Source organism: Lepisma saccharinum, chromosome 3 (genome assembly GCF_977018435.1).
Source record: "Lepisma saccharinum chromosome 3, izLepSacc3.1, whole genome shotgun sequence".
Taxonomy (NCBI): Eukaryota; Metazoa; Arthropoda; class Insecta; order Zygentoma; family Lepismatidae; genus Lepisma; species Lepisma saccharinum.
Window position 1 is genome coordinate 100,924,010 of NC_139231.1, and position 27,795 is coordinate 100,951,804.

Sequence of the window (27,795 nt, forward strand, 5' to 3'; positions counted from 1 at the left end):
ATCATGTTGGCACTACCATTCATAGTTGCTGCCGGCCGCCAATGGATGGGAGTATACCCACCTTTTGGCCCAGCATTCATAAAAAAGTACTTCAAAAACAGGAAAAAATGGCAAATGAGAACTGACTAAAGAGTACAAGCATGGTACAAGCACCCTTCACCTCACCTTCGAAAATCCTACGCACGCCACTGTTCTGATATTGCTTGAGTGGGGGATCGTGGACCATGCCTGTCACTTGCAGTGAAGTCAGAAGGCTATATCTAATCTGTGTCTACAGGTGACAATGTCCCAATGACCTAGACAGTGGGCGCGTCCAGCAATGCCTTTCACTGATCTAAATGAAAGAAATCGATGGATTAAAATCACTTCTACAATTTCGTACACTTGATTTTTATCGCAACTATTCGTACACAAGTCAAATGTCCATGTGTCCTATATATCACGACGTACTTTTTGTGTGCGAGTTCCCTTCATTGCATTTAAGTGTACTTTACCATCTAGGGATATGCAAATTACAATTGAGTAATCCGTAGGTTCTTGCGTTATACTTGGGTAGGAGATTGGAAGTAGAGTTTCATTTATTTATTTTGTAGTGTTCATACAACATAAACCCAAAAGCAAGCACATGCTTAAATATGTATGTGGGATTAAATACGTGAGTGAGAAGAAAATGAACATATTGCGCGCGCTCGGGTGTCGGGTGTGTGGTTTGTGAATATATATAGTCCACACATGATGAATGACGTCATCGTACGTCACAAACATTTTAGCGTGAGCTCTGCCTTGTTCGTTCTGTGTTGCAGAAGTGCTTGATGTATCAGGCGTTTACAACCTACCATATTCGGATGTTTTGGATTTTATATATGTGTTTGTGACGAGTGATTAATACTTATAGAAGTGTTATTTTTTTAAAATATTTTTTCAACATGTCGAAACAAAATGAGAGACAAAGCTACGCTCAAACGTACAAATTAGTTGTAGTAGGAGGAGGCGGCGTTGGGAAATCGGCTATAACTATTCAGTTTATACAGGTAAGTTCCTAGTAATTATGTAAATAATCTTCCGAATGATACAACCCGTCTGGCGCGTCGTTTATCCTTTGGTGATATATTTGTAATTTTTATCGAGCTTGAAGTACTGAAAGTCTGGCATTTTTTTATGTAAACAGTTGCTCGCCCAGTATGCATCTTTTGGTCTATAATAATAATAATATTATTATTATTTAATATTTTTCAATGTGAAGAGTTGAGATATTTTATAATGAAAGATAGGGAATACTCCGTATTTAGAACTTCAGTAGTTGTGGTTTTGCAAATGGGTGTCGCTAAATCATGTCTTCTGAAACAGTACCGGTAGCCAAATGGTATACATAATTAAGGTTTGTTAAAGTGTGTGTCCATATTGTCTTCCTATACCATTTCCCTATTTTTCTAGTGCTGTAACGTCCATATATACAATAATTATTTTTTGTTTTAGGATCTCCGAATACTCGCTTTGACAATTTCTTCTCAGTAATTGCAACCCCCCCCCCCCTCAATTTATAATCTCCTTGTACGTACGTTTGTTTAACATCATGTGAAGAGGGATTGCGCATAAATGCAACTATGATCTAGTGTGTTATTTTTTAATATATACACCAATATTTAGTAACATTGAAATGGAATAACAAGGGGGAGGGCAGTGTCACTTGTTCAGGTGTCTTGTTGATTAAAGAAGATGGCCTAAATTTTAGAGCAGTTTAGTTTTCCAAATAGAATGAAGACTGAAATAATTGATATAATTCCTGTGCAACTTGTGGAGGATATTTGTGTGTAGTTTAGACACACATGTACTTTACTTGGTACAATTTTAGTTTCCGCAAAACGTATTTCTTCAATTTTACAGGAGAAAGTACTTACTGAACTGAGTTTATTTATACTTTAGGAAGGTCTTGGAAGTGTGTTTTCCCCTCGCTTAAATTTTTTTGCTGGTAAATCATGTAATTTTCGACATTAATTTCACTCCAATGCACGACAGCTATTCCCTTGAAGTCCATCTACTACGTGAACCAAATTTTTGCCTGCATTTAATGACATGACAACAACCAGTCAGTGTTTCCAAATACACGGTTTTGTAACTGTGTAACAGTTGTAGAACATAAATAAACGTGTGTTGCTGTTCATCATTTCTGATTACGAACTTGCAACAACATGACGTGCACAGGATGCATGGTGAAATTGCATGGCGTTGAAGATCCAGTAGAATTTGTAATTCACCATGGAATTGTGAAGGAATTGGAATGTCCTAAAAAATAAATTATCTTCAATTTTTCTAATTAAAAAAAAACCAATTTAAACTATGTTTGCCTAATCTAACCTTGCCGTGCATGGTTCATGGGGCTGTTTATGAATGGTTCATGGGGCTATCCGTGCATGGTTCGTGGGGCTATTTATGAATGGTTCATGGAGCTATTTATGAATGGTTCGTGTGGCAATCCCTGAATAGTTCGTGGGGCAATTTATGAATGGTTCGTGGGGTGTTTGAACCCGAAAAAAGTATTTTTCTAATTTAAAAAAAAAAAATTAACTGTGATTGCCTAACCTTGCCGTGCATGGTTCGTGGGGCTATTTATGAATGGTTCATGGGGCTATCCATCCATGGTTCGTGCGTTTTTTGTACCTGGAAAGAAATACAAAATCAGTAACACGAAAGTAGGTATTTTGGTAAATTTCTCGTATCGGACAAACGGATTTCTTCAAATTTACAGGAGAAATTACTTACCGAATGCAGTTTCTTTAGACTTGTGGAAGTTCGGGGAAGTGTTTTCACGCATCGTTCATTGAATTTTGCCGGTAAATCATCTATTTTTCGATATAAATGTGTGACCGTTGCACGAAAGCTCTTGCATCCATTTCTTCCAGGTGGATGTAGCCTGTGTGTGATGACGTAATCCCGGTCAGTGTTTCCAAACACGCGTTTTTGTAACTGAAGAAGGTACGTTTCCGCAAATGGTTTGTGGGGCTATGTGTCAATGGTTCGTGAGGCTATGCGTAAATGGTTCGTGGGGCTATGCGTCAATGGTTCGTGGGGCTATGCGTCAATGGTTCGTGGGGCTATGCGAGAATGGTGTGTGGGGCTACGCATTTTTTTTTCGAAACCAATTTTTAACTATTGTAACCTATAGTGACCCTACCTAACCTAACCTTACCGGAAATGGTTCGTGGGGCTATGTATGAATGGTTCATGGGGCTATGCGTCAATGCTTTGTGGGGCTACGTAGGTATTTTTGGGTGCAGTGGGGTGGAAACACTGCATGCCGAGTACGTTAGTGAAACTGTGACCGCCATTTTGCATGTTACCGAAGGCAAAAAGAAACGAAGAAAACTTACTCGATATGTCGCAAATAGAGCTTATTTCCGTGAAATAAGCGAAATGCCACATTCAGGAATGTTTCTCAATGCAGAATACGTAAGTACGAATATTCAAATGAAATGAACTAGCAAATTTCAGCCGTTTGTCCGATACGAGAAATTTACCGGTATTTTTATATGAAGAAGGTTGCAACACTGCATAACCACTGATCATGGACAACGGCATATTGTGTGAAGCGAAAGCGAACAAAAAAAATATATACTCTATATGTCTAAAATTGAGATTATTTGCATGGAAAAAACGAAATGCCATCTTGAAGAATCCTTAGGAATGCAGAATACGTAAGTATCAATGTGGAAAATAAGGGAATTAGAGACGTTTGGTGGTTACTGAAATTTTACCCTTTATTTATTAGTACATGTAAATTAATACAGAGCTGAGCATGCATCAACCAGACCTCTTAAGTAAATATCAGATTGTTGGTCCTTGCTTTTTAGAGTCTTTATTTTTTTTTTCAGTAACACTTTACTGTAGGGGTGACGGATTTCTTACTTTTTACAGGAGAAAGTACTTACGCAAATCATTTTCTTTAGCGTTGTGGAAGTTTGTGAATGTAGTTTTGATCCATTTTAATGCGAATCAGTGGCGTATGCTGGGGGGTCATTCCATGCCAAACCATCCAATGGTGGTTGCATGACCATTTTAGAAAAATTTCATTTTTAGTTCATAGGTTTGTACATGTTTCTAGATATCAAAACCAATGTTCAAATAAAAATATTGTCTTTAGTTCTCCTGGGGCAGCCATTTTTCCAACATGGCTTTTTTTGCTCATGTAGCAGTATACAGAAACCTTAATATCTCAAAAACCATTAAAGCCAGAGACCTGAAACAAAATTCATTTTGTAGCTAATGAAGTATACTTCCTGTAATATTCAGGTATGTTTTGCTTGAAATTGCATCGTAAGTACGAAAATTATGGTGGAAAATGGGGTAACAATAGTTAAAAAATTGCATTTTTTAGCCCGATTTTTTAATGAAGGGGTTTAGTCTAAGGCTTGATTTTTTTCATGTATAGACCTGTCTGCCGGGTGTCTGTAAATAAAATATCAGTGCTTAGAAATGCACCCCTTTTTTACAGCATGGGCTCAAACATGACCATTCATTGAATTTTGACAGTTTTCGGGGTTAAATATCTCAGATGGGTCCTCTTTAAAAATTCTGAAATTTGGTACATACGAAGTCCTTCATGAACCTAACTCACAGTAAAAATCTCAACTTTTAGATTCAACTCGTTTTGGTCAATATGAGGTAACGTATGTCACCTAATTTCTGACGTTGCAAAGTAAGGTTAAGCTACATCCCATACTTAGAATAAAGAAGTCTTTTCTTTTTCTTTTTTAAATTTGGGTTAAATAAAGGCTCAGAAAATATAGTAACATAAGGTTTTATTACTTGACTTACCATAAATTGAAATTACAAGGTATGACAATTGAAAATCTGCAAAATTTCATTGCAAAAGCCTATCACATGCCAGCATCGCTGTTAGGTTTTACCGCCGTTGTAAAACTAAGAGTTCCCTGTCTAAGAAGCCACTGCAAATGCGTCACCGACTGCCTCCAGGCGCTGGTCGAAGACGAATTTAACTGCTGAAGGCTGTTGGTAGTTTTAAAGGAAAGGAGTCCATCCCCATGTATAGAGCGAGCACAAGGAAAACAAACCTTGGACGAAAAATCCCCGCACTGCCTTTACTTCCGTTCACCTCGGGCCATAAGGAAGCATGGTCCACTCTCCTCGTGGGAGTACGGTTCACAGGAGTCGCGGGTTTTATACTATCATTTTTTCCGACGATCGTTGTTTGAGAGTGAAGCATCAGTCACATTTGATAGTCGATTATTTTCTGTATTTAATCTGGGCTTCGGCGATAGCCTAGAATATACGCGCCTGATGCGAATGCATGTTGTTTTCTGCGAAAATCTCTGTCCGACATGCTGTTTCTGCTCCGCCATTTGCTTTCTGCATGAGAGCACAATGTTCCGTGTGTTAGATGACGTAAACCCCGTAGTCAGTGTTTCAAACTTGTCATGTTTTCACTATAACATGACGTCAAGTATTTTTTTTTTTTAACTATGCTTGCCTAACCTAACCTAACCTTACAGAAAATTGTTTGTGGGGCTAACATGAATGGTTTTTTGGGCTAACGTCAATGGTTTGTGTGGCTAACGTAAATGGTTTGTGCGGCTAATGTCAGTGGTTTGCGAGGTATTAGCATAATTTCAAATCCAGGCACAAAAGTAGGTATTTTCAGGTGAACAAGGTTGCAACACTGCATAAATTGACAAAAACTATCACAACATGCAATGAACCAGTACGCTATCGCCATAATGTGTGTTACAGAATCGAAATAACGAGTAACAATAAGTACTCGTAATTGTAAGAAATAGGCATTATTTTCATTAGAAATTCATTATTTATCCCAAGTAAGGTTCCGCATTCCAGAATAGTATGTTAGCAATGTAAAAAAGTGTGAAATAAATGATTTATAGGTGTCACCCCTATAGTAAAGTAGTACCTTTTTTTCAACTTGCATTTCTGTTTGATATAACTATTTTACAATGACTCCACGATGTGGTCGAATTTGTGGAACTGATTTTATCATGGGAAGTTTGTGTTTTATCAAGGTAGCAGGATTTTCCAAATTCAATATTCTGAAACTAGAGGAGTTGGTTTTATTATTCCACCTAAACATGATTATTCTGCCATGATTTTGTAGATATGTGTTCAAAAATAGTGCTCGCAAGTTGCACAATGTGACAGAATTTTTGGTTTTGAACCTGTGTACAGCTTTTTAAGTCACCAGTTTTGATGAGAAAGACTCAGAAATTTTGGTGGCTACGCAGTACCTGCAATGGTAACTAGAGCCAGGACTTTTTATATCTCTGTCTTTCAAGATATGTACCTAAATATGTAGTAAAGTATAGTAAAATATGCAAAATGTAACTTTCAAATAGGATAATATTTTATATTTTCCACTCACGTTATATATTATTTTTTATATGTAACAAATTGTACTTGCCAAAGACTGATGGTGCCATTAAGTAGTGATTAAAATATTATGTAATTAACCAATACTATTTTTTTTTTTTTGTGAACGAAATGACATCATTGCTCATTTTTATGAATGCCAAAAGAGGGAATTTGAGACAGTCTTTGTGCAAAATGATTTAGTATTTGCTAGGTGTTTGTAATATAAACGTAAATGCTGCTTATTTAATTTATTATAGGGCTAATATTTAATCCCTACTAAAGTGAAACATATTGTTCATCTTGATAAATTTTTATTTATTAAGGTATAACCAGGTTTTCAGTTTGGGAATTTCAACTTTTGCTACTAGGTAAGGTACAATACCTAAGTGTTGGACAAGTGTTTCTGTATACTACTGTTCAACATTATGGAAATTTACTACATACATACCGTGTTGGCCCGAATATAAGCTGCACATTTTATCCAAATTTCAATTGTAAAAAATTAAGATGCATCTTATATTCGCAAGCGTAAAAAGAATGACATTTCGTCACTTTGAAATAAGGATAATGCAACAATAGCATTGTAGAAACTGGCCACATTGTAGATACCATAATGTTATCCAACAATAGCATCGTTTCTAACGGGGCATTGTAAAAACTGTCGGCATTCTTGATAACATACACTTTGATTTTATTAAGATTGTGTTCGTTCTTCTCTAAGCTTACACAGGTACGCATTTCTACTGAAGTGGACCTACGGGTTGTCACCAATGTGAACAATTGTGTGGAGAAGAAAGCATCATCAAGCCTGGGAATAAGGCATAGTTACGATGCAAGTTTCAAACTTGCAGTTGTTCGTTACGTTAAAGCCACTGCTGATAGCTAACAGAAAGCTACCTTTGAAGTAGGTATAGCACACAATTGTAACCTTAATTTTTCAATAACGATACTGTATTTTGTATGTACTGTATTTATGATAAAATAAAATACCTATGTACCTACCTCATTATATTTCCCTGAATCTGCTGGTAAATGGTTACCGGACCGGTATTTTATTTGGTATGACTTGAGATGACCAGACCCCTCTCCGATTTTCTTCATATTTGACATAGTCACTAATTGAGGCATCCTAATCACGAATCTGAAGTTAAAATTTGTCGGAAACGTCTAGAAATTGCGAACCATTGGGACTAGCCTCACGAACCATTGGCGCTAGCCCCACAAATCATAGGCGCGTGGTTAGGTTAGGCAAACATAGTTAAAATTTAGTGTCGTGGTAGTATCAGGAATATATATATATATATTTGCTTGCTAAACAAAAAATTTTGCGAAAATCGACGGTTTCCATTCTGAAAACTAACGCCTTATTTTGTAATTTCTAGATGTTTCCGACAAATTTTAACTTCAGATTCGTGATTAGGAGGCCTCAATTAGTGAGAATGCCAAATATGAAGAAAATCTGAGAGGGGTCCGGTCATCTTCAGTCATTCCTTTTATTTTCTTCCCTCTCTTTTTTTTCTTTTCGCTCCTTCAAATTTTAGGATGCGGCTTATATTCAGGCCAATACGATATATAAACACATATAGTGAATACTTTTTTTATTTAGTTAAAATTGTTCTTCATATGTCAGTGTCTTACATGAGACATTTTCTTTCTTTCTTGCAGAGTTACTTTGTGACAGACTATGATCCAACCATTGAAGACTCTTATACAAAGCAGTGTGTAATAGATGATGCGCCAGCAAAGTTGGATAGTAAGTATGGTTTTCCTTCTTTTTTACGTCAAAGCATATATTTTTGTTTGGAATAACTACTATTTTGAATGTAAAAGGCATAAAAAAATATTTCCCTCCTTGGAAAAGTTCAGGAACTGCCAACCATTTTTTATCCAGGAGAGGGGTCTAGGAAATTTATTCTGGGGCTATGATTTTAGCATTGCCACATGCATGGGCCTTAGTGTCATATATAACTGGAGCAAACAAGTAGAAAATTTTGTGGAAAGGAAACCAATTACATGGGGAATCCTGTTTGCAAGAATTGTGAACATCTGTGTCTAAAGTGGTGGACACATGTCACTTCATCCTTCAGCAAGACTACGTGGGAGATGAAAAGCAGGTGTATTTCTGTCACAAAGATTCTGTGCCATTGCTCAGTGCATGGTGAACATGTGTTCAAAATTGTATCTCCCTTGTACAAATGGCAGAATAATTAACGTAATCCAATATTTTCTCAACATTTTCTTTTTTATCTGCGAGTCTTAAAAGTACAGTGTGTTTGAAAAGTAACTATACACCTGTCATGCACTAGTACAGCAATACATAACATCGACTTACCTTACAGTAGTTTTTGGAAATGGTTCCCATGAACATCCACACATATCTGCATGCGTTTCTTGTTCTCAAACTCACACAAGTTGTTCATGTGGAATGTTCTTGGAAATCACGAATAGCAATTTGAAGTTCCTGGAGGCTGTGGGGGTTTCCTTGATAAACATTGCTTTTTGCATAACCCCAGAAGTAAAAATCTGTTTGCTTAAGTCCAGAGAACGAGCTGGCCACCAGCCCTTAGAAATGATTCGATCTCCAAAAACCTCTTGCGGCAACTTCATGGATTGCCCTGGCTGTATGTGTGGTCGCGCCATCATTCAAAGGTGACAAATACACAATGAACAACAAAAAAACCAGACACACCTTCCTCAAAGCACCAGCCCGACTGGCTTGCGGAAGCAAACTGCACAATCCTGCAACACGCAGGATTACCAACCTTTGCAGAAAACATATAATTGAGTTTATATAGGTGTATAGTTACTTTTCGAACCCACTGTATATAGATTGGAACATAATGTATTGGACAACAAACTCTTGGCAACGCAGTGTTGCCAGCCCATAACAAAAGTCGATGAACTAATGCACCAACTCAATAGTAAGCAAGGATATAACGGAGTGGAAATCCTGATGTGTTCGCAACGCACAAACCAGTCACTGAAAAAATAAAATTGTAAGGAAGAACAATGTGGTTAGTTACATGTAATGTATGGGAAAATCTAGAATTGATAGATATTTTTAGAGGAAAAATGTTGTTTTGATTTGCTAACGTGATACCTTGCCAGCACTGTGAAAATATTATTATTATTATTTACCAAGTGTGGAAGTTTTTCTGGTCTTTCTTGTCTTACTACCCTGTTGTAATACATATGTGGACATGAGCGTATCTGCAGGGTATTACTTCTGAACATTATTTGTATCAGTGATGTGCCTGAAAGGGACAAGTGACAGTACTCACAATCCACCACTCTCCTAATAAACAAGAAAAGCTTGATTGTGAGCTTTTATCAACAAATTTGACTTGCACATGAATTGACGTAACTTGAGACTAAGTTATCGTACAACCTCTATAGAATATTATATAATGTGGACAAATTCATCTAGCTTCTATTAGGCTCAAGCTTCAACCCCACCCAAAGTTCTGGTTATGCTACTGGCAATGGATATGGTCAATTGACATCTCTGTGACCTATTCGGAACAAGATTATTAAACATTGTGTTTCTCATCAAAGTATTCCAAGCATATTTGATCTGGGAAATATCAATGCCATCCCATGAGATGGTTTGCTTCTTCAAGTAGGTAAGCCACAGTTGTTGATCAATGGGGAGCATTAATTTTCATTCTCACCTAATCTACCTTATGTTTCGGCCTCCCCGATGGCGCAGTGGTAACGTTGTTGTCTTGTAATCAAGGATCCCAGGTTCGATACCCGATGCAGCCACATAGTGCTTCGGATCCCACTTTAAACTGTAGGTCCAGTCCAAATTAACCTTATTATGCATAAAAGCGACTTTAACAACAAATCAACAAAATCTACCTTATGTTTCAATAATGTGAGCCATGGAGTCATCCAATAATCCTGGGTGTATTTTAAAATATTCAGTCTGCCCCAACTGCTGGAGTAGCTAATCAGAACCCACTTCACTCATGCTGGAGCATAATTGGTGGACTTCCCTGATGGTGCAGTAAACAAGGTAAAATTACCCATCCATATAGCACTGTACCATGAAAACACATTTAGGGGATGTGAAATACTTGTTCTGATCGTAATGTAAATTGTAATTGGAAATATGAGATGAATCTTTGTCAAATGTGTTTTATAAAGAAACAAAATGTGTACTATAGGAATAGGTCTGTATAGGCATATTATTGTTTTGGTAAAGTTGATGTTATTTTGACCAATGTTGTTTGTATGAATTGCCTTTAACCACACCTTACACATTAATTTCCAGAGCCTGAACCCAACATTTTACAGTATATATTTAATGTAATATAATTGTTTTGAAGAATATCTACTGGGAGTGGTAACATAATATTTTTGGTTGTTGGTAAATACATCACCAGAGAACTATAGAGCTATGTTACTGATAAATGCCTTAATTCTAGTTATTCCCTTCTTACAACTAATCTCTCACTTAAGAAGACAAATGAAGGATTGAAATGTTGCATAAAACATTTGACATTTAATATCTTGCATAAAACATTTGACATTTAATATCTTATCAGTATCGGCAAATATTCCACATTGGCACATCCTTACTTTGTATTTACAAAATAACCTTGCAAATTCTGTGCAAATAATATCAAACTGTTACTTTGTGCACTGCTGTTCACATAAAAGCACATTTCATAATGTTGAATAATTGAAGTATGTGCCACTTTATGTGTACAGAAGTGTACACACTTGAGCGGAAAAAAACCACCCACCCTCAAAAATTTCAAAGTCCAGATCTGCACGATGTGACAACATGGCAGACAGTATAACAAATCTCACGTACGAAAAAGTAACATTACCGGTAGGTCAAAGTCTTGGCGCTGTTATAACAAGATATATCACTTATGTATTTATTCATTTTTTACAAATAATTTTTTTAAAAAAGTGATAAAGTGCTCCCCTGTGCTTAGCACCATGCCATGAAGGCATATAGGGGGTGTGGGGGTAATGCCACACCCACTATACAATGTATGAGTTATACATATATACAATATAATTACAGACCATTAAGCAACTTTCCATTGATACATTTTGCAGCATAGTCTTTGTTCTGTTTTGTTCGTAAAAGTTGCCATTACTGCAGATAACTTGATTTGAAGGATCGCCCTTGTGAAATTCGGTGAAAACATGAAAGAAGACTGGTATGGAGGCTCCAAAAAAAATGATAAAATAGATTAATTTTCAACTTGATAAAAGTTTGCATAATATGAATTCTGAAAAGAATCCAAATTACACGCACAATAGCAAATGAGTATTATATAAGCAACACACGTGTTCATGCAATTAAATATGTGTCCTATCATGTCAACAATGAAACTGAAAGAAGTGAGAATCACAGTTTGTAACACTGTCTATCATCCGGAAACAAATTGTGGCAGTCTTCCCACTCAGCTGTTGGCTTATATTCTCACAACAATCATACACAAAGAATATTAAAATATTAATACCCACAAACTAATAATTTATAAGAGAAGAAAATATATCAACAGGCTCCTCAAAATGTAAAGTTGCAACAAGTTGCCAGACGAAACAAGCCTTTCGGTATCTAGCGACCCAGAAGAGTGTGTTGAGAGAGGCAGAACTAGAGTAGTTGTTTAGTTGAGTCATCCTTACAAACTGAGTTTGACATTTTGTTCGGCTGTTCGAGTCCACACCCAGTCAGTAATTTTTTTCCAGGTTGTTTTGGATGGCAGTTTATAATATATGCTTATTGAAATTGTCCTATTGCTTTCACTGTCTTTTCAAACAGTTTGAGAATAACTTTTAAAAGCACAACATTGCCTACAGCGCACTGCAATATTAATTATAAATAGGTGTTTGCTTTTATTAGAAAAATTTCAAGAATGAAGAGGGTGGTATGCTAACGTTAATCAAAATATTACTTATTCATTAATATCACATGGTTCATTCGTAACCTCAGGCAACCTTGAATATTGCTGCAAAAGGATTCCCTTCTTGTAACATGAACTTCTTGCCATCAGAATTGGAAGTAGGTCTTTCCAAAGTTGAAAATTCATCTGTAAGGAAATTGAGGACATGAAAAGATTCATAAGAAAAGATGTTTCGTAAGAATTTTAATAAATATTAATTGTTTGTAGCATGATTGTAAACAAAAAAAAATGTCATGTTCTAATAAACTTGGATTTATTTGGTGATCAGTTTGAATTTTTCATGCAAAATGTTTTAAATATCCCAATAACTTCAGAGTTCTTTTATTCTTAATGTTGTAATATATTCATGATCATATTCTGTATTTCAAATAGTTTCTCATCATGATAAGTCTGCTTAAAGTGGCAGAGAAGCGATGTCAGTAACCTAATTCCATTGATCAATCAAATCAAATCATGTAAAAGCAGATTAAGCATTCTTAAAATTGAAACTTATTACAGCGGTTAGTTCAAGTAGAAAAGTTTGGAGGTTGTGGTATTATTTGAATTTACGTTAGCTGTTTTCTGTAAAATTTGATACAAATTCACCCATGTTTCAAAAGAATATTTGGATTTTGAATGATGGGTTGATAATTGATAAAATGTACTTGGAATTTCAAATTATGTGCATCTGTGCTATGCAAGATAATAGGGTTTTACATTTTTCATAATTTATTTTTATGCTACAAATGCTCAGAATAATAATGCTCGAAAAATTAAAGTTCAAACATGGAGGATTGTTTTTTTGTTATGGGAGTTAAACAGAATTTCAAACCATAATATTTTTGTAACCGATGCAACTAATGTCCATGTTTTTGATAAGCGACCAAAAAAAAAATAGGCAAAACTCTTATTGAATTAACAAAGCAAAATTTTCCAAATTTTCTTTTAGTTTAGTGAATATTGATAACAACTTAGGAACATTCAATAAATTCAGCATCATTGATTTCTATATATATTCACGTTCTTGTAGAATATATGGCGTAGAAATTAAAGAAGGGACAATAGAAAACACCATGGATATGCAATACTCGAAACAGTGATTATCAGTGGCGAGATGATGAGTCGAACGTGCATCTTTGAAGCCGTAGTTTGTCCACAATGTTTTTTTTTTTTTTTATATATAATTTCTGTTTTCTGCTGTTTCCATCATAACAAAAGGATATTTATAACATAACTAGGATTCAAACATGGGAAACTGGTTGGTCACTGCATCACCAAGATATGCGTCATTCGCTAACATAAGTGACAATACAGGTTAATATGTCTTTGTATTCCTAGAAAATTTACACTTTGTAGCTACACTGATGTTCTGAAACAACACAAGAAACAGAATATTGTATGTCAATGACATATACTCAGAATCGCTGAGGCTGCGAATGAAACATGTGATATTCTCGTCGTATTCTCCTGAACACAAATAAATAAATCTGTCACTCAACAGCAACTATCTAGTCAAAGCAAGAAAGCATGTGTAATTACTAATCTTACAGTTTTCCTTAAAGTTATTATTAATATTTTCTTTATTATTTTCCCATGAGTATGTTGAGTATTTTGTAATTTTATTCAACACATGTATGAACTGCTAGATTAAACACATTCCGATATTTTAATGTAGAAGTAATATTTTGATTAATGTTGTCATAGCAGGCTCTTCATTCTTGATATGTTTCTAATAAAAGCAAACACCAATTTATAACGAATATTGCAACACACTGTAGCCAATGTTGTGCTTTTTATTCTCAAACTGTTTGAAACGACAGTGAAAACAATGGGACAATTTTAATAAACATATATTATAAACTGCCTTCCAAAATAACGTGAAAAGGAATTACTGACTGGGTGGACACTCAAACAGCCGATCAAAATTTCAAACTCAGTTTATAAGGATGACTCCCTAACCAACTACTTTAGCTCTGTCTCTCTCCTCAATACACTCTTCTGGGTTGCTAGATACTGTATGGCACATTTCATCTGGCCACTTGTTGCAACTTTACATTTCGAGAGGTCTGTTGATATATTTTTTCCCTTGTTTTTTTTTCTTTATTTTCTTAAACATAACAAGAGACAGAAGTTTGCACTAAGTAAAATATCATTTAGTTAAATTTATCAATTTGAGTACACTGATACATGTATCGAGTAGCAGTAAATCTACTGACGAGGAGTCTATGCCAGAAGATTACATTTCTTTCTGTTTGTGTTTCAGTTCTGGATACTGCAGGGCAAGAGGAGTTCAGTGCAATGCGTGAACAGTACATGCGCTCAGGGGAAGGTTTCCTGCTCGTGTTCTCTGTCACAGATCGAGCAAGCTTTGATGAGATGTACAAATTTCACAAGCAGATTCTTCGTGTGAAGGATAGAGATGAGTTCCCAATGCTTATGGTTGGCAACAAGTCTGATTTGGAACACCAGAGGCTTGTAAGTATTTTCTTTTATTATTCTTTATAAGGCTATCTTTATTTATTCTTTAAACCCTATCAGTTTGTAATTTTCTGTATTATCAGGAAGGAATATAAGTATGCAAAAGGTGCACAAAATAAAACATAGCATGGGAACTGTCTATCGGTGTTCCACCTCAGATCAAAGTTATATTTTGCTTGTCACATTTTAATGTTAATGTGTGCTTTATTGGTATTAAGTGGATATTTGTTACAATGCTTTTAAAATTACGCTCACACAGTGAAACCCCAATTTTACATTTCCGGATTTTGAATTTTCCCACATTATACATTCAGTCTTCATGGTCTCAACATAGCAAAATGGTATAAAATTTCCCCGATTTTATATATTCCCATATTTTAGGTTTTTTCAACTTAATCACTTGTAAAACATAAAATTGAGGTTCCACTGCACATACATATATACAATCATTCTTTTCAATATATTTGTGTAAATGAACACAAAGCATCATTTTTACTAAATTTCACTTCGTACCTTACATTTTATTTATTAATTTATAATTTCTGTGTTAAAGCACAGAAACAGATAAAATGAGAGACTGTCATGTATCTTCTTGACGTGCCATTACTACTCTATCCTCCTGGTTTTTAGTGCTGCACACCTTGGGGTGAAGATTTGGATATGAAAATTCCTGTTAATCGATTTCTTCACATCAGGCAATATTGCAAGCACATGTGGATAGTAGTGGGCAACCACCTTCTCTCATGAGGTGGAATTAATGGATGAGCCCTTTTTTTTTATACATATACATGTATTGCATTGAATGATAAAAATGTGTGTTTGCAAAATAATGTGCATTGTTTCATTTTGTTGTGAAAAAGTGGTAAAAATGGAAAATATCATATTTCAAAATGATAGGATAGAAGAAGTGTCATTTGGTAGAAGTTCAAAGTAAAAATGTATTCATACTATGGGAATGAGAGACGCGGTAATATATAATTAAGGTACTCACGTTTTCCGCGAAGCTGTTTTACATTATTTTACATTAATGTAAAACAGCTTCGCGGAAACATGAGTACCTTAATTATAGTAAAAATGTAGAGAAGACATGACTAGGTACAATAATGTCAGATTTATAAATGACATTAAGGATCATTTTCTTTAGCTGTAGAAATTTGGCAGTTCATATTCATAAAGTAAGATTTCTTAAGAAGTCTCGGTTGTCTATAAATGTCTTTATTCATGTTGATGCAAGTGCGACTTCCTCATGTAGTATAAATTATCAGTACAATATAAAAAAGAATTTTATAAAATACTTAAAAGTACTTATGTTGGTGAGCAGAAGCATGCGGTAAAGAGAGGCGGGGCAAGCGCCGCTTGCGTTGTTTTTTAAAACACTTTTGATATCTTAAGTTCGTGTTTTGCAATGCCTTTATACACATTAGAATGGAATTTATTCACTATAAGATATTTACATTTCAGAATTTTCATTTCCCCTATGTTCTGTTCTTTTGGCTTGAATCATAAACCAGCTGCACCCTTGACGACCCTTGGCGATGCAGCACGATTGACCGCGTTAGAAGAAGAGGGCTGCTCGCCTTTCTCCCCGCTTTTCGAGTGACTTATGCAGTTCTTGCATGGTGACTGTCCGTCCCCGTCCACGAAGAAAAAAGGCGAGGGCAAGCAACACCAAGACCGCATCTGTCTGTGGAAAGGGTGTTGGAAAAAATTCGCCCACCCTGGCCACAAGTGTTGCTAACTTCCAGAATTTTCTGTGTATCCGTAGCACCACTCAATGTGTTACGATTTTCATGTTTGAAGCTGTATAGTAATCAACAAATTACATTATTAAGTTAGCCAGTGATCACCAGTCGTATGCTATTTATAAGAAGTGAAATCACAGCCGGTACTTGAACTTTCGTCGTGTGGTCAGTTGCTCGGAAATATGGAGGGTATGTAACACTGCTAAAAGGAAGGTTAATTTAGAAGCGTGGGCGCATGTTGTTTTTTACTGTGATACTGTGCTGTGTTTTTCTGTGTTTTGTGTCGTGTTTTTGTGCCTGGTGTAAAAGTATGATTGTACATTGAAAATTTCTGCATGGGTGACATACCAGACGAGCCATCGATTTGCAGTGGTGCAGGTAAGGACTTGATTAGGGACCTTCTCTCAAAACCATTCAGTTTGAGAACATATGGTGAAAAGTTGGAGCTTGTGAACCTAGAGCGACCGTGTCCTGAACTGTGCATAACCAAACCAACTAAGAAAGATGGGAAAGTTTTCATTAGGCAGTTTAAAACATCTCAGTACAACAATATTATGTGGTTATGTGGCAGCAATGATCTTAATAAATTATTTTGTTGGCCATGTGTTTTGTTCAATACAAATTTAGGACCATGGAACTATAGAGGCTACAGTGACTTGAGCAATTTTTATAATGCAGTGCAAAGACATGAACATTCCCAAAATCACATCTGCGCTTGCATCCAACTGAAGACATTCGGAAAGTTCAGAATTGATATACAATTAGATCTGCAAAAGAAAGCTGCAGTTTTAAAACACAATGAAACTGTGAAGAAAATCAGAGAAGTTTTGAAAAGATTTATAGACGTAACATGTTTCCTTGGTAAACAGAAACTTGCATTTAGAGGTCATGACGAAACACATGGTTCAACCAATAGAGGAAATTACGTAGAATTAAGCAAATTTATAAGTAAATATGATCCTGTTCTTTGCAATCATTTGGAAACTGCAACAGTGTTTACTGGGCTCTCAAACAGAATTCAAAACGATCTTATTGAAAGCATCAGTTCTTCACTAATGAAAGAAATTAAAACAGAAGTCTCAGCAAGCACATTTGTTTCCATACTGCTTGATGAAGCGTCAGATATCAGTAATAAGTCACAACTTTCAACAGTTTTACGATATGTAAGATCAGATGGTTTGGTTCGCAAGAGATTTATTTGCTTTGATGACATCAGTAAAGACAGAACAGCATTAAGCCAACATGTTTTCAAAGTAATTGAAGAATTTAATTTGGGCAACAAGATCGTTTCGCAGGCTTATGATGGTGCAGCAGTAATGGCAAGTGAACTGAATGGTTTACAATCAAAAGTACGTGAAAAGTATCCAGAAGCTATGTTTGTTCACTGCTACGTGCATGTCTTAAATTTAGTGCTGGTGCAATCTGCAAACAGCGTTAAAGAAAGTAGTATTTTTTTTCAAAACACTCTCTGGGTTAACTGCCTTTTTCTCTGTTTCTACCAAACGCACCGAGCTACTAGACCGAATAGTTCAGAAAAGGTTGCCACGTGTTACAACCACAAGGTGGAACTTCAATTCTAGACTTGTCCAAACTCTTAATAATTACAGGGAATCTTTAATTGAGTTGTTCGAAGAAATTACAGACAACCCGGCTTAGTGGGACACCAACACTTACAACGAAGCTAGTGGGTTTTGTGGAAGACTAGGTAGCTTTCCATTTGTCTTTTGCTTGCAGTTACCAATACATTGATGTTCTGTTCGATATTCTCCAAGCAAAATGTAATGACATATCATACTGCCAGAAAAAAGTAATGGAGTGTTTGAGGGTAATGAAAGACAAGAGGAGCAGTTTCAACGCGTTCTGGAAGCGAATGGAAATTCATAAGAATCTGTCAAAATTTCGTCAAAGAGGTGTTACATCCGACGAGGATGCCGTTCGGTAATACAGACGTGTATTCGTTGAAATTCTCGATATAATCACTATGCAAATAAGGACAAGATATGCAAACCTTGACCAACTTTCATTTCTCGAATTGCTAGATAGTAGTAAATTCCCACATAATTCTCAACATTTTCCTGATGGCACCTTACAGTCTTTGCAGGCTACATATGGCCGATATTTTGATTGCCTCCGCCTGAAAAGTGAACTAACTGTAATGCATAAATCTGAAGATTTCCATGATAAAAATGTTTGTGATTTGTATAAGTACCTGCACCACATGCAACTCAATGATTGTATGGCTGAACTACGTAAATTGTGTTTGCTGGTTATGACTATTCCTGTGACAACAGCATCTGTGGAAAGGTCATTTTCTGCTTTGAAGAGAATCAAAACTTACTGTCGCAGTAATCAAAGGCAAGAGCGTTTATCAAATTTGGCACTGCTTTCAATCGAAAGCACGTTATTAAGCGAGCTGTGCAATAGGGGCGAAGATTTTTATGGAGACGTGATAGATGAATTTACCAAGAAGAACAGATGGCAGGAATTCCAACTTAAGTAAGGTAATATTTTTCTTCAATTTATAATTTCATTGTTTAATATTTTTTCTGTATTTTTCATTTAAACTCTACGATAATTACATAAACACTCTTTCGTCCTGTTAGTCATGATTCATAATTCTAGCTAAGTCAGAAACCGAAACCCGTCCGTTTATTTAAAATCGAAACTTTATGCTAATAGGATGTTTATTATTTTCAGGGTTAAAAAAGAACGTAATTTAATTTACAGTTGCCCTGAAATATGAGGTATATCGTTATTTTCTTCATGGTTGGAATTTACAAGTTTATATCGAGAGGCTGTTTTTCGTCTTTAAAAATCGTGCAGCGAAGATTTTATTTTACGGTATGTATGCACTTCACACCCTCAAGCCCGATACGTCACCATCATGCACATTATTGTAAATGGGGATGTGTATGTGTATATTGTATTTGAAATTGTTGTAATTAACCGAAACGAAAAATTAACCCATCGCTTGCCTATGACTGAAGGTCACAGCACGCCCCTGTTGGTGAGTATGTGATTAACGTGAAACTACCTGGTTACCTGGCCGTGGTTAACGCGTCTCGCGAAATAGTAGATTTCGACCCAACGGAAGTAAAGGGGAGGGGAAGGAAGTAATAGGAGAAATGCACCACACCACACAACTTCCGACATTCCATGAGAGGCCTCAGTCTAGTGTACAGCATCTATCGAGCCACTCCTGAAAAAGTGGTTATTAACATGTTCCGAGTATAATTGTTTGTGTTTTTATGGTTACACCCATCAGGATTTAACGTAATTGTAGGAATAAGGCACTTTTACATGCTCAGCAGCCTTAAGTCATTTTTTAACCTTTTTACTTATTTTTACCATACCTCTTGATCCACGCCTTGTCTGACGCAGCCAATGTCTCAATTAAATTGGCATAGTATGTCTATCTGATGAAGGGATTAGTTACATCCCAAAACGTAGTTTCACGTTAATCACATACTCACCAACGTAAGTACTTTTAAGTATTTTATAAAATTCTTTTTTATATTGTACTGATAATAAATAAATGTCTTTATTTTTTCAAGAGTGCTTGATCATTTAGGGTTTGTTTGGGATATAGAAATTCTAAGAATTTTCCCCCACCCTACTTGGAATTTTGCAAGACTTTGAATTTTGTAGTATTATTCTGTAGTTGCCTATGCTTCTGATGTTTATTTAATTTCTCTACTCCTTTTCCATTGGTTTTGGAGATTTTATTGTAGGGTGTAAGATGTGACCTTCTCCAAAAGCACCCAAACGTCAACCTCTGTTCATACAGTACACCTGGTATCACATGCTTGAAACTCTGGCACTTGGACCACAGTATAATCTTCTGTGGGAGCTGTGCATTGCCATTCTGCACAGAGCACCATGGTGTAGTTATTTTAGTAGAGCAATGCATAAGTATTATGAAGCAAGTTTCCCATTATCCTATTTATTGTCTGTTTTATGCAATGATTGCATATGTTGGCACCTCTGCATGCCCGTAGGTAAAAATCCAACCCTTAAAATCACGTAGGATGGAAGAGAAAAATTAATGAAAATAGTCACTGACAATTTACTGGACAAAACTTGTGTATCCCACTATCCTAGACATATTTACTCTTTTTTTTACATGTTTTACTTTTTACTAATAAAATCAACCAATCAATTTTACTACTCTAAAGGTTTCTCAAATGGAGGCACAGAATCTGTCGAGGCAGCTGAAGATTCCATACATTGAATGCAGTGCAAAGTTGCGAATGAATGTTGACCAAGCCTTCCATGAATTAGTGAGGATTGTAAGGAAGTTTCAGGCATCGGAGAGGCCACCACTGAAGGCACAAAACAAGAAGAATAAACGAAAGTGTACTATAATATAGGTGGGAAATATTGTGTAGCATGTTTACAGGACGTACGTGTTCTACACACAAACATACACACACACACACATATATAAATGGTATGTTCTTCATGGTTGTGCAAAACATCACATATTTAATACATAATATCATGGTTGCTTGCGAGTGACATTTGATGACCTGATCTTATGTCATTTTTGTTTCAAGGTAAAATGTTTTATACCCAAGGAATTTTAATGAGAAGGTGCTTTTTTAACAAATAGAACACAATATGCTTCTTAAGTTTCCTTACAATAACTAATTTGTGACCTTAATATGTGTTCATCAACTGGCAATAATATATAATGATTATATTAATGCAAAGTAATACTTTCACTTAATAAAAATCACATGGTTATTACGGAAATATAAACTAAATTACTTTTACAGTAGTTCCTCATGTTGATCAAAGAGTAATTGACAATTTAAAAGTCAGAATAATTTTAAAATATATCAACTGTTAATTGTTACACATAATTGTCATTTGTTATAAAATACTTGTAAACGTAGTGTTTTTCTGTTTCTGGAAGAAAGTGAGTGGATATACATTCATTGCTAACGTGAAACTTTGTTTTCTGTTGACGGAAAATGTCAAAGAGTATTTGAAAGAAGAATGTGTGATGCAATATGTAGTCGAACTCTCTCTTTGAGGTGGCAGAAAAACTCTTGACACTTGCAATGTTTTCATTATTAGTAATATTTAGTATTATTAGTTTACAAACGTTATACACCTTCATTATGATTGGGCTTTGGTCTTTAGATGCAAACGTTTTGGTGGGTTGGGTGGCAAGAAATGAAACATTGTTTATGTGCATGTTAATTACATAGTTTTCCACCTTGATATTCTATAGAAAGTATTGTGACACATTTAGTCATCATGTACACAAACCAGTATTCGCTTATGGCATCCTTTACTTTGCTTATTATGGGGTTTTTGCACACAAATGAAATTAATTGCACTGAATAGTACAAGTGCCAATTGCTTGTAGGTCAGAAAATGTTCATTCATAAAGAATGACATTTTCCACAGCCACTGCCATTAGGGGTGCAAATGTGAAAGATATTGTGTCCTCCGGTTCTGCTGTGCTGTTTCTCTTTGAAGGGAGGAGTAACATAAATTAATGTAGTCCACACACAGTTCAAAGTGCACACAGAGGAAATATGAAAGATAGGTTCAAAATAAGGGGAGTAAGAAACTTCTTAAGCAGCTTGGATTGTGATACAAGAGGCGAGAGACAATTTTCTCATAATTACCACAGATAGTCAAACATAGAAAAAGAGAGTGGCAACAATGTATCCCCAAGAGAGTGTGATACAGTATGTTGTACAAAGAACAGCGCAGGAACTGCCAGCTTTGTTTACTGGAATACTGGTGCAGAGTCATAGAACAAGTAACAATACTGATTTCTTTGAATTCCTTGATATGTTTATCCATTTTCTTTCTTTCAGAGTGGTGAATCTCCCTCTGGAAAAATGGATTCAAGTCCAGAATTTTCTTAAGTGTTAGTATGTTTTAATTGAAGAGAATTAATGTTGTAATTTGTTCATTTAGTGCTGGCCATTGGTCATCACTTTCATTGGGGTCAATAACAGTTTGTCATTTTGTTCACTATTCATCCATGCAGTTTTTCTATGCATTTGTTTTTTGTTAATTTTGTATGTTATCTACACATGAAATAACTTTTTCAGGAACAATCATAATAATGCTAATTGAAATTGATGGGAGAATGACATGACAAATAGGTCTTGTTTTACATGTGCTTTGTGCAGAAGCTTCATTTCAGTACATACGGAAAAATTCAAGAACTCTCATTGTGAATAGAAATATTATATACATGCATTAAAACACACACAGTGTTTATTCTGAAAATACTTGCGTAAGCGTGTAAGTCTTCATTTTATGCAGAAAAGCTTTAGAGGGTATTTGTTGTTAGAAGTGTGGTAAATGCCAGACTATGTAACTTGGATAACATCCATCATTGTGAGTCAAATTATACACAAGTTACCATAATATAAAGAAAGACACCATGTTTGTGACGTGAGCCACTTAATCAGATAATTTGGGTTTATAATTTAGAGAGATCGAAGGTCGAAGGCAGGTAAGAGTTGACTGTAGTTTTTTGTCTTCTTTATTACCCATGCAAATTACATCATTTTTCGTACCATTTGAAGGATGCCTTCACTTTTAAAAGATTCTGAGCATATTTTCTCTTAACACTCTCTGTATACTATTATATGGTTTGGTGTTATTTCGGGCACCATATACATATATGCATTCACTTTGTTGCCATGATGCATGAAATAGGTTTTGATTTACGAACAAAGTTTTAAGCATGTGAATTGCAGGGGTATTTTAATGCCAATGGAATATATTCAATATAAGGTATGTCCAGCATATTGAGAGTATTTCATGGGATGTTTTGAAGTTTAAAATAAGCTTTGGATGAGGGTTCTCCACTGAATTCTGTGTCACATCCTATTACATGTGTGTGCGTGTGTTTGTATGCTTGCATGTGGCATTTTTCTAGAAAGGTTTATTTTCCTCCCAAAACAGTTAAAACTACATTTTGAGGTTTGATAAGGAGCTTGACCAGATTGTTATCAAATTTTCAACAATTAGAGAGGGTGTGAATAGTCATTCCTCATTTTCATTGTTGAAAGTACTTACATTGTTGCTTCAGTACATTATCCATACTGAATTATTCTTAAGAATAGCCTTGTGTATGTACCTGTTAACCATCATAATTCGTTCATTGTACACTAATTTTTTACTGCTGTAATTCACAATTTATTGTAGTAAGTGACGTAATGCAAAAGCGTAGTTGTTCTAAATTATCACTTGTTCATTACTTCTAGATGCTAATTCCTACACCTAACTCTAAACTGATTATAGTTTTACTCTGTCCTGGGAATCTGTGGAGCAATGTTGTACATAAGGGAAGAGAAATGGAGAAAACAAGTATGCGGAGCAAAGCAGTATGTGCTGCTGCTAACAGCTGGTAGCTGCAATTGCATTTTCCTCTTTATGAACTCACTTCCCCTCTCATGCTTTCATGCTCATGCTCTCTCGAGTCACTACTTGCACAGAGACTTGTTTTTATTCGCTTGCATCCAGAGATTCGCAGATATAGTATATATATGGCAAAAATAGTTTTGTTAATTTCCTAATGTTTCCAGTTGATGTTTTTCTTTGTTAATTTTGTTGTACACTGCCATAATATGCATTTTTACAATGTAACAAAATTGTTTTAATAATTAAACTATGATTTTTCTGTTTCATGAAGACTCAGTTTAGACATATTTCTTGTTGCATGTGTACCTTGTAATGCACAATAACTTTACTCTCTCTATATTTTTATGAAAGGAGCGAGAGATACCGCAATATTTGAAAGTTTTTATAAATACACGAGGCATATTTGGAAAGTAAACATTGAAATAGGAAGTTATTTTTATCAGCTTCCCCAAACAAACTGCATTGTACATCACTATCACTCATGTCATTTTTACTGCGGTCATGGTAAATTTGGTGAAGAAAGGAAGACAGATAACAAAATTGAGTTTCAGAGTTGGCAGACTGCTTATATCTTCAACAAGTTAAATGTGCAGAGCAATATATGAACATGATATGTTCCCATAAGTGTGTCAGGCTAATTAATAAAACAAATCAGCTTTCATACTTGAAATCGTGATCGGTGCTCTGCAGTTGAAATTATCACAACCTTAATTTACATTCTTAACATGCCGCATGTGTGTTTATGTTCATAGTACGACTTTATATATCTGTTCAGTATTCAGATTTTTCTGTTGCTTAATGTTAGTAGTACATTTCTATTGTATATGATGAGTTTCACATTACATGGGGTCAAGGTTTTTAATGGGGGGATGATTTTGTAACAAGAAAGCAGATTGAGAAGTTTTGTTATTGTTTCAAACAGTAAACTGTTCTGCTACTTTGAGAGTTAAATGATACCTTTCAGTTCCTTTTTTGTTTACTAAATATTCAAGATTTTTTTTTTCATACCTTAACATGTGTGTGTGTATATACAAGATTAATTCACTATAATGTTCAATCTCATTAATTGTAATGTTTTTTGTACATCTACTAGCATATTTCCTAACATTGTGATATTGTTATACTAGTGGCTTTACAGTAGTAAATACAAAAGAAAATTTACAATAATGTTTGATATATAATATATATTTTCTTAAAGAAGTTCTTCGCATAATAATTACAAACTTAAATAACTGAAGTTTTATTTCTGTATGGTCATGTTACACATTTTGAGCATTATGAGAAATGTTTTTTCTTGTAAATGTAATTCTAGAAATATAACTTTAATGTAAAAAAAATCAAAATTGATTTCCAAACCTAGAATTTTGCATTTGGAACGAACTGTGTCTGCAAATTCCAGTGTAGTTTTTCATAACCTATTCCACTCTTTGCATTGTACCATTTCACCAACACATATACAGTAAATCGAAATTATTTTTCTCTTCTTAACATCTGGAGAACATTTGTGATAACTGGCATTATACTGTATGCCAGATCCTGTAACTTCCAAGACATGTTATATGATTTGAAGTTCATCCTCTTTACTATTGTAATTCAGCTTTGCATCCTTTTTATATAAGTAGCATCCTTCGATATTTTAAACATTAAAAATGCCTAGTTAACTTTAACGGTAATTATGTTACAATCTCGTGCTTTTGTGAAGAATATCTTCCAAGATATGAGATATTGGAATATTTTAAGTGCTATAATTAATTCTGTAATAGTGTTTCTCAGTTCTTTTTTAACCATGAAGCTCCAACGATATTATGAATGGGACAGATTAATAGGTGTGTGCTCTTGGGAACATATTGATTTATCAGTAAAATTTTACCAATCCAATGGTTGTATAAGTAACCTGTAATTGGACATACACTTTTATCATTTTGGTAGTATAATTCACTGGCCCTGATATTCAGTTTATTTAGATGTTGTTTTAAAGATTGAAAACCCATTGCAGTTGCTTGGTTACCTACATTAATTAAGAAATTAAGTACCATCTTTAAAAGGTGCCTTTAAAATATATATATTGAAGGAAAAATAAAAGTTATGAAGAGGATTTTTGAAATTAGGAACACCTGTGAGTGACTATATGGCAGTTTAGATGTTTTCCGTAATTGTAAATAATTCCTCTTCATGAGATTTCACTTTAATTTCATTAAAAGTGAGAAAACAACTCTATCTCCTATTTATAGGCACTGGTGTGGAACTTCGATTTTACGTTTTTCAGGGGACCAACCTGAATTAACCTAAAATGGAGGAAAATGTAAAATCAAGGAAAATTTTATAACCTTTTGCTCTGTTGGGACCATCAAGCTGGAATGTATAATGCGGGAAAATGTAAAATCAGGGTTCCACTGTAATCAGTTAACAAGGTAGATGAACCATTTAGAATTTTCATTGAATATGTTTGCAATTTAATATTAGATCAGTAGGATATCATTTATGGGAGTGGATAAGATGACAGATTCACATTCAGAAAATCTTGGGTTCAAACCTTATGGCTACCCATCCTGTGTTGAATTTTTCCATGTACTTATCCCTTCTTTCCATCCTTTGCTGTCTCACTTTCCCATCATGGTTAACCTGATTGTACCTATTGAAAGACCACAGAACCTTACAGTAAATGGACATTGAATTTGCATTTACATAAAATTCAGGGTGTAATTTTTTCTTTAGCAGTGTGTTTGGGGATTCATGGATAAATTACAGTGGTCCTTAAGTTTGGAAACTGCAGCAATATTTTAATAAGTATGACTACATAGTGGATATTTCGCATCGAAGCGACACGTAGAAATCATACCAAAGCTGCAAGCAACATGAACCTTTTCAGTCTATAGCAAAACATTCACAGCACATGTGCGAACCATGGCATGAGGCAACACAATGCACGATATTGCCCTGTCCGAGCAACACATGCAACTTGTCATGCTGCTTTAGTTTGAAAGGTTGCATTGTTATTAAGGGTTCGCTTCCAAGCAATACATCACTTCAATGTGAAATCTCCCTAAGAATTGAAGTACAATGCTTGTTAATTTTACTGTAAATATTGATTCTTTAGTTATAAACATCTATAGAACAAATTTTAAGTGTGTTTATGTTCAGGAGGTGAAGGTATTTTGCCTTTTTTTTTTTGTACTAACTGTGTTTCGTATGCACTGAAGGAAACATTAAATTGCAAAGCTTCAGTCTTGATCCAGAGTGTATAGGATCCTTCGCACTATAGACATGTTCACAAATTTTGTTCTTAAAAGGTTCAGAATCTGAGCATCCTAGCATGACATATATATTCATATTTTAAATTTTATGGTAGTTACATACATGTCTTTCATTTTGCTGTATCTGGTTTTGTCTACGTCCTTGTAAATGCTTCATGTAAAAAATGTTATCAATGGTGCCCAAATTTTCAAAAATAATTAAATACAGTTTATCTTTCAAATTTGATGTAGAGCATATGAAAATGCTTTGTACAAATATTTATATTTTTGTAAATGTAAGAAATGAAATAGTTTGTAGTTTCCACTTTTAAAGAACTGCCAAAACAAATTAATGATTAACACCAATGAAATTCTTCTAATTTTATAAAACACTTTTTGTCATTTCCAAATGCTATTGTGGTTGACATGTAAATACTATGTAAATGCTACTGTAACATAACATTTGCAACAAGATTGTATACCAGTTTCGTATTACATTATTTCTTTTCTTCTAATCTTGACCTACAAAATAACCATTTCCATTCTGTCAGTTGACAGATAGGACAGATTAAATTTTCAACAACAATGATGGTGCTGGAATAAATATATTGAAATCACGCTTTTAACATGGATGTATCCAATCTTTTCCCATGGAAC

General features: G+C 35.0%; 1 protein-coding gene across 1 annotated transcript; it reads left to right on the forward strand.

Moving 5' to 3' along the window:
• Window positions 1-710: 710 nt before the first annotated feature.
• On the forward strand, window positions 711-27,633 carry Ras64B (ras-like protein 2). The gene is made up of 4 exons (XM_083119041.1): window positions 711-1,031; window positions 8,041-8,128; window positions 14,548-14,759; window positions 20,680-27,633. The coding sequence occupies exons 1-4, from the start codon at window positions 927-929 to the stop codon at window positions 20,872-20,874; spliced, it is 600 nt and encodes a 199-aa protein (XP_082975167.1). The 5' UTR covers window positions 711-926; the 3' UTR covers window positions 20,875-27,633.
• Window positions 27,634-27,795: the final 162 nt, after the last annotated feature.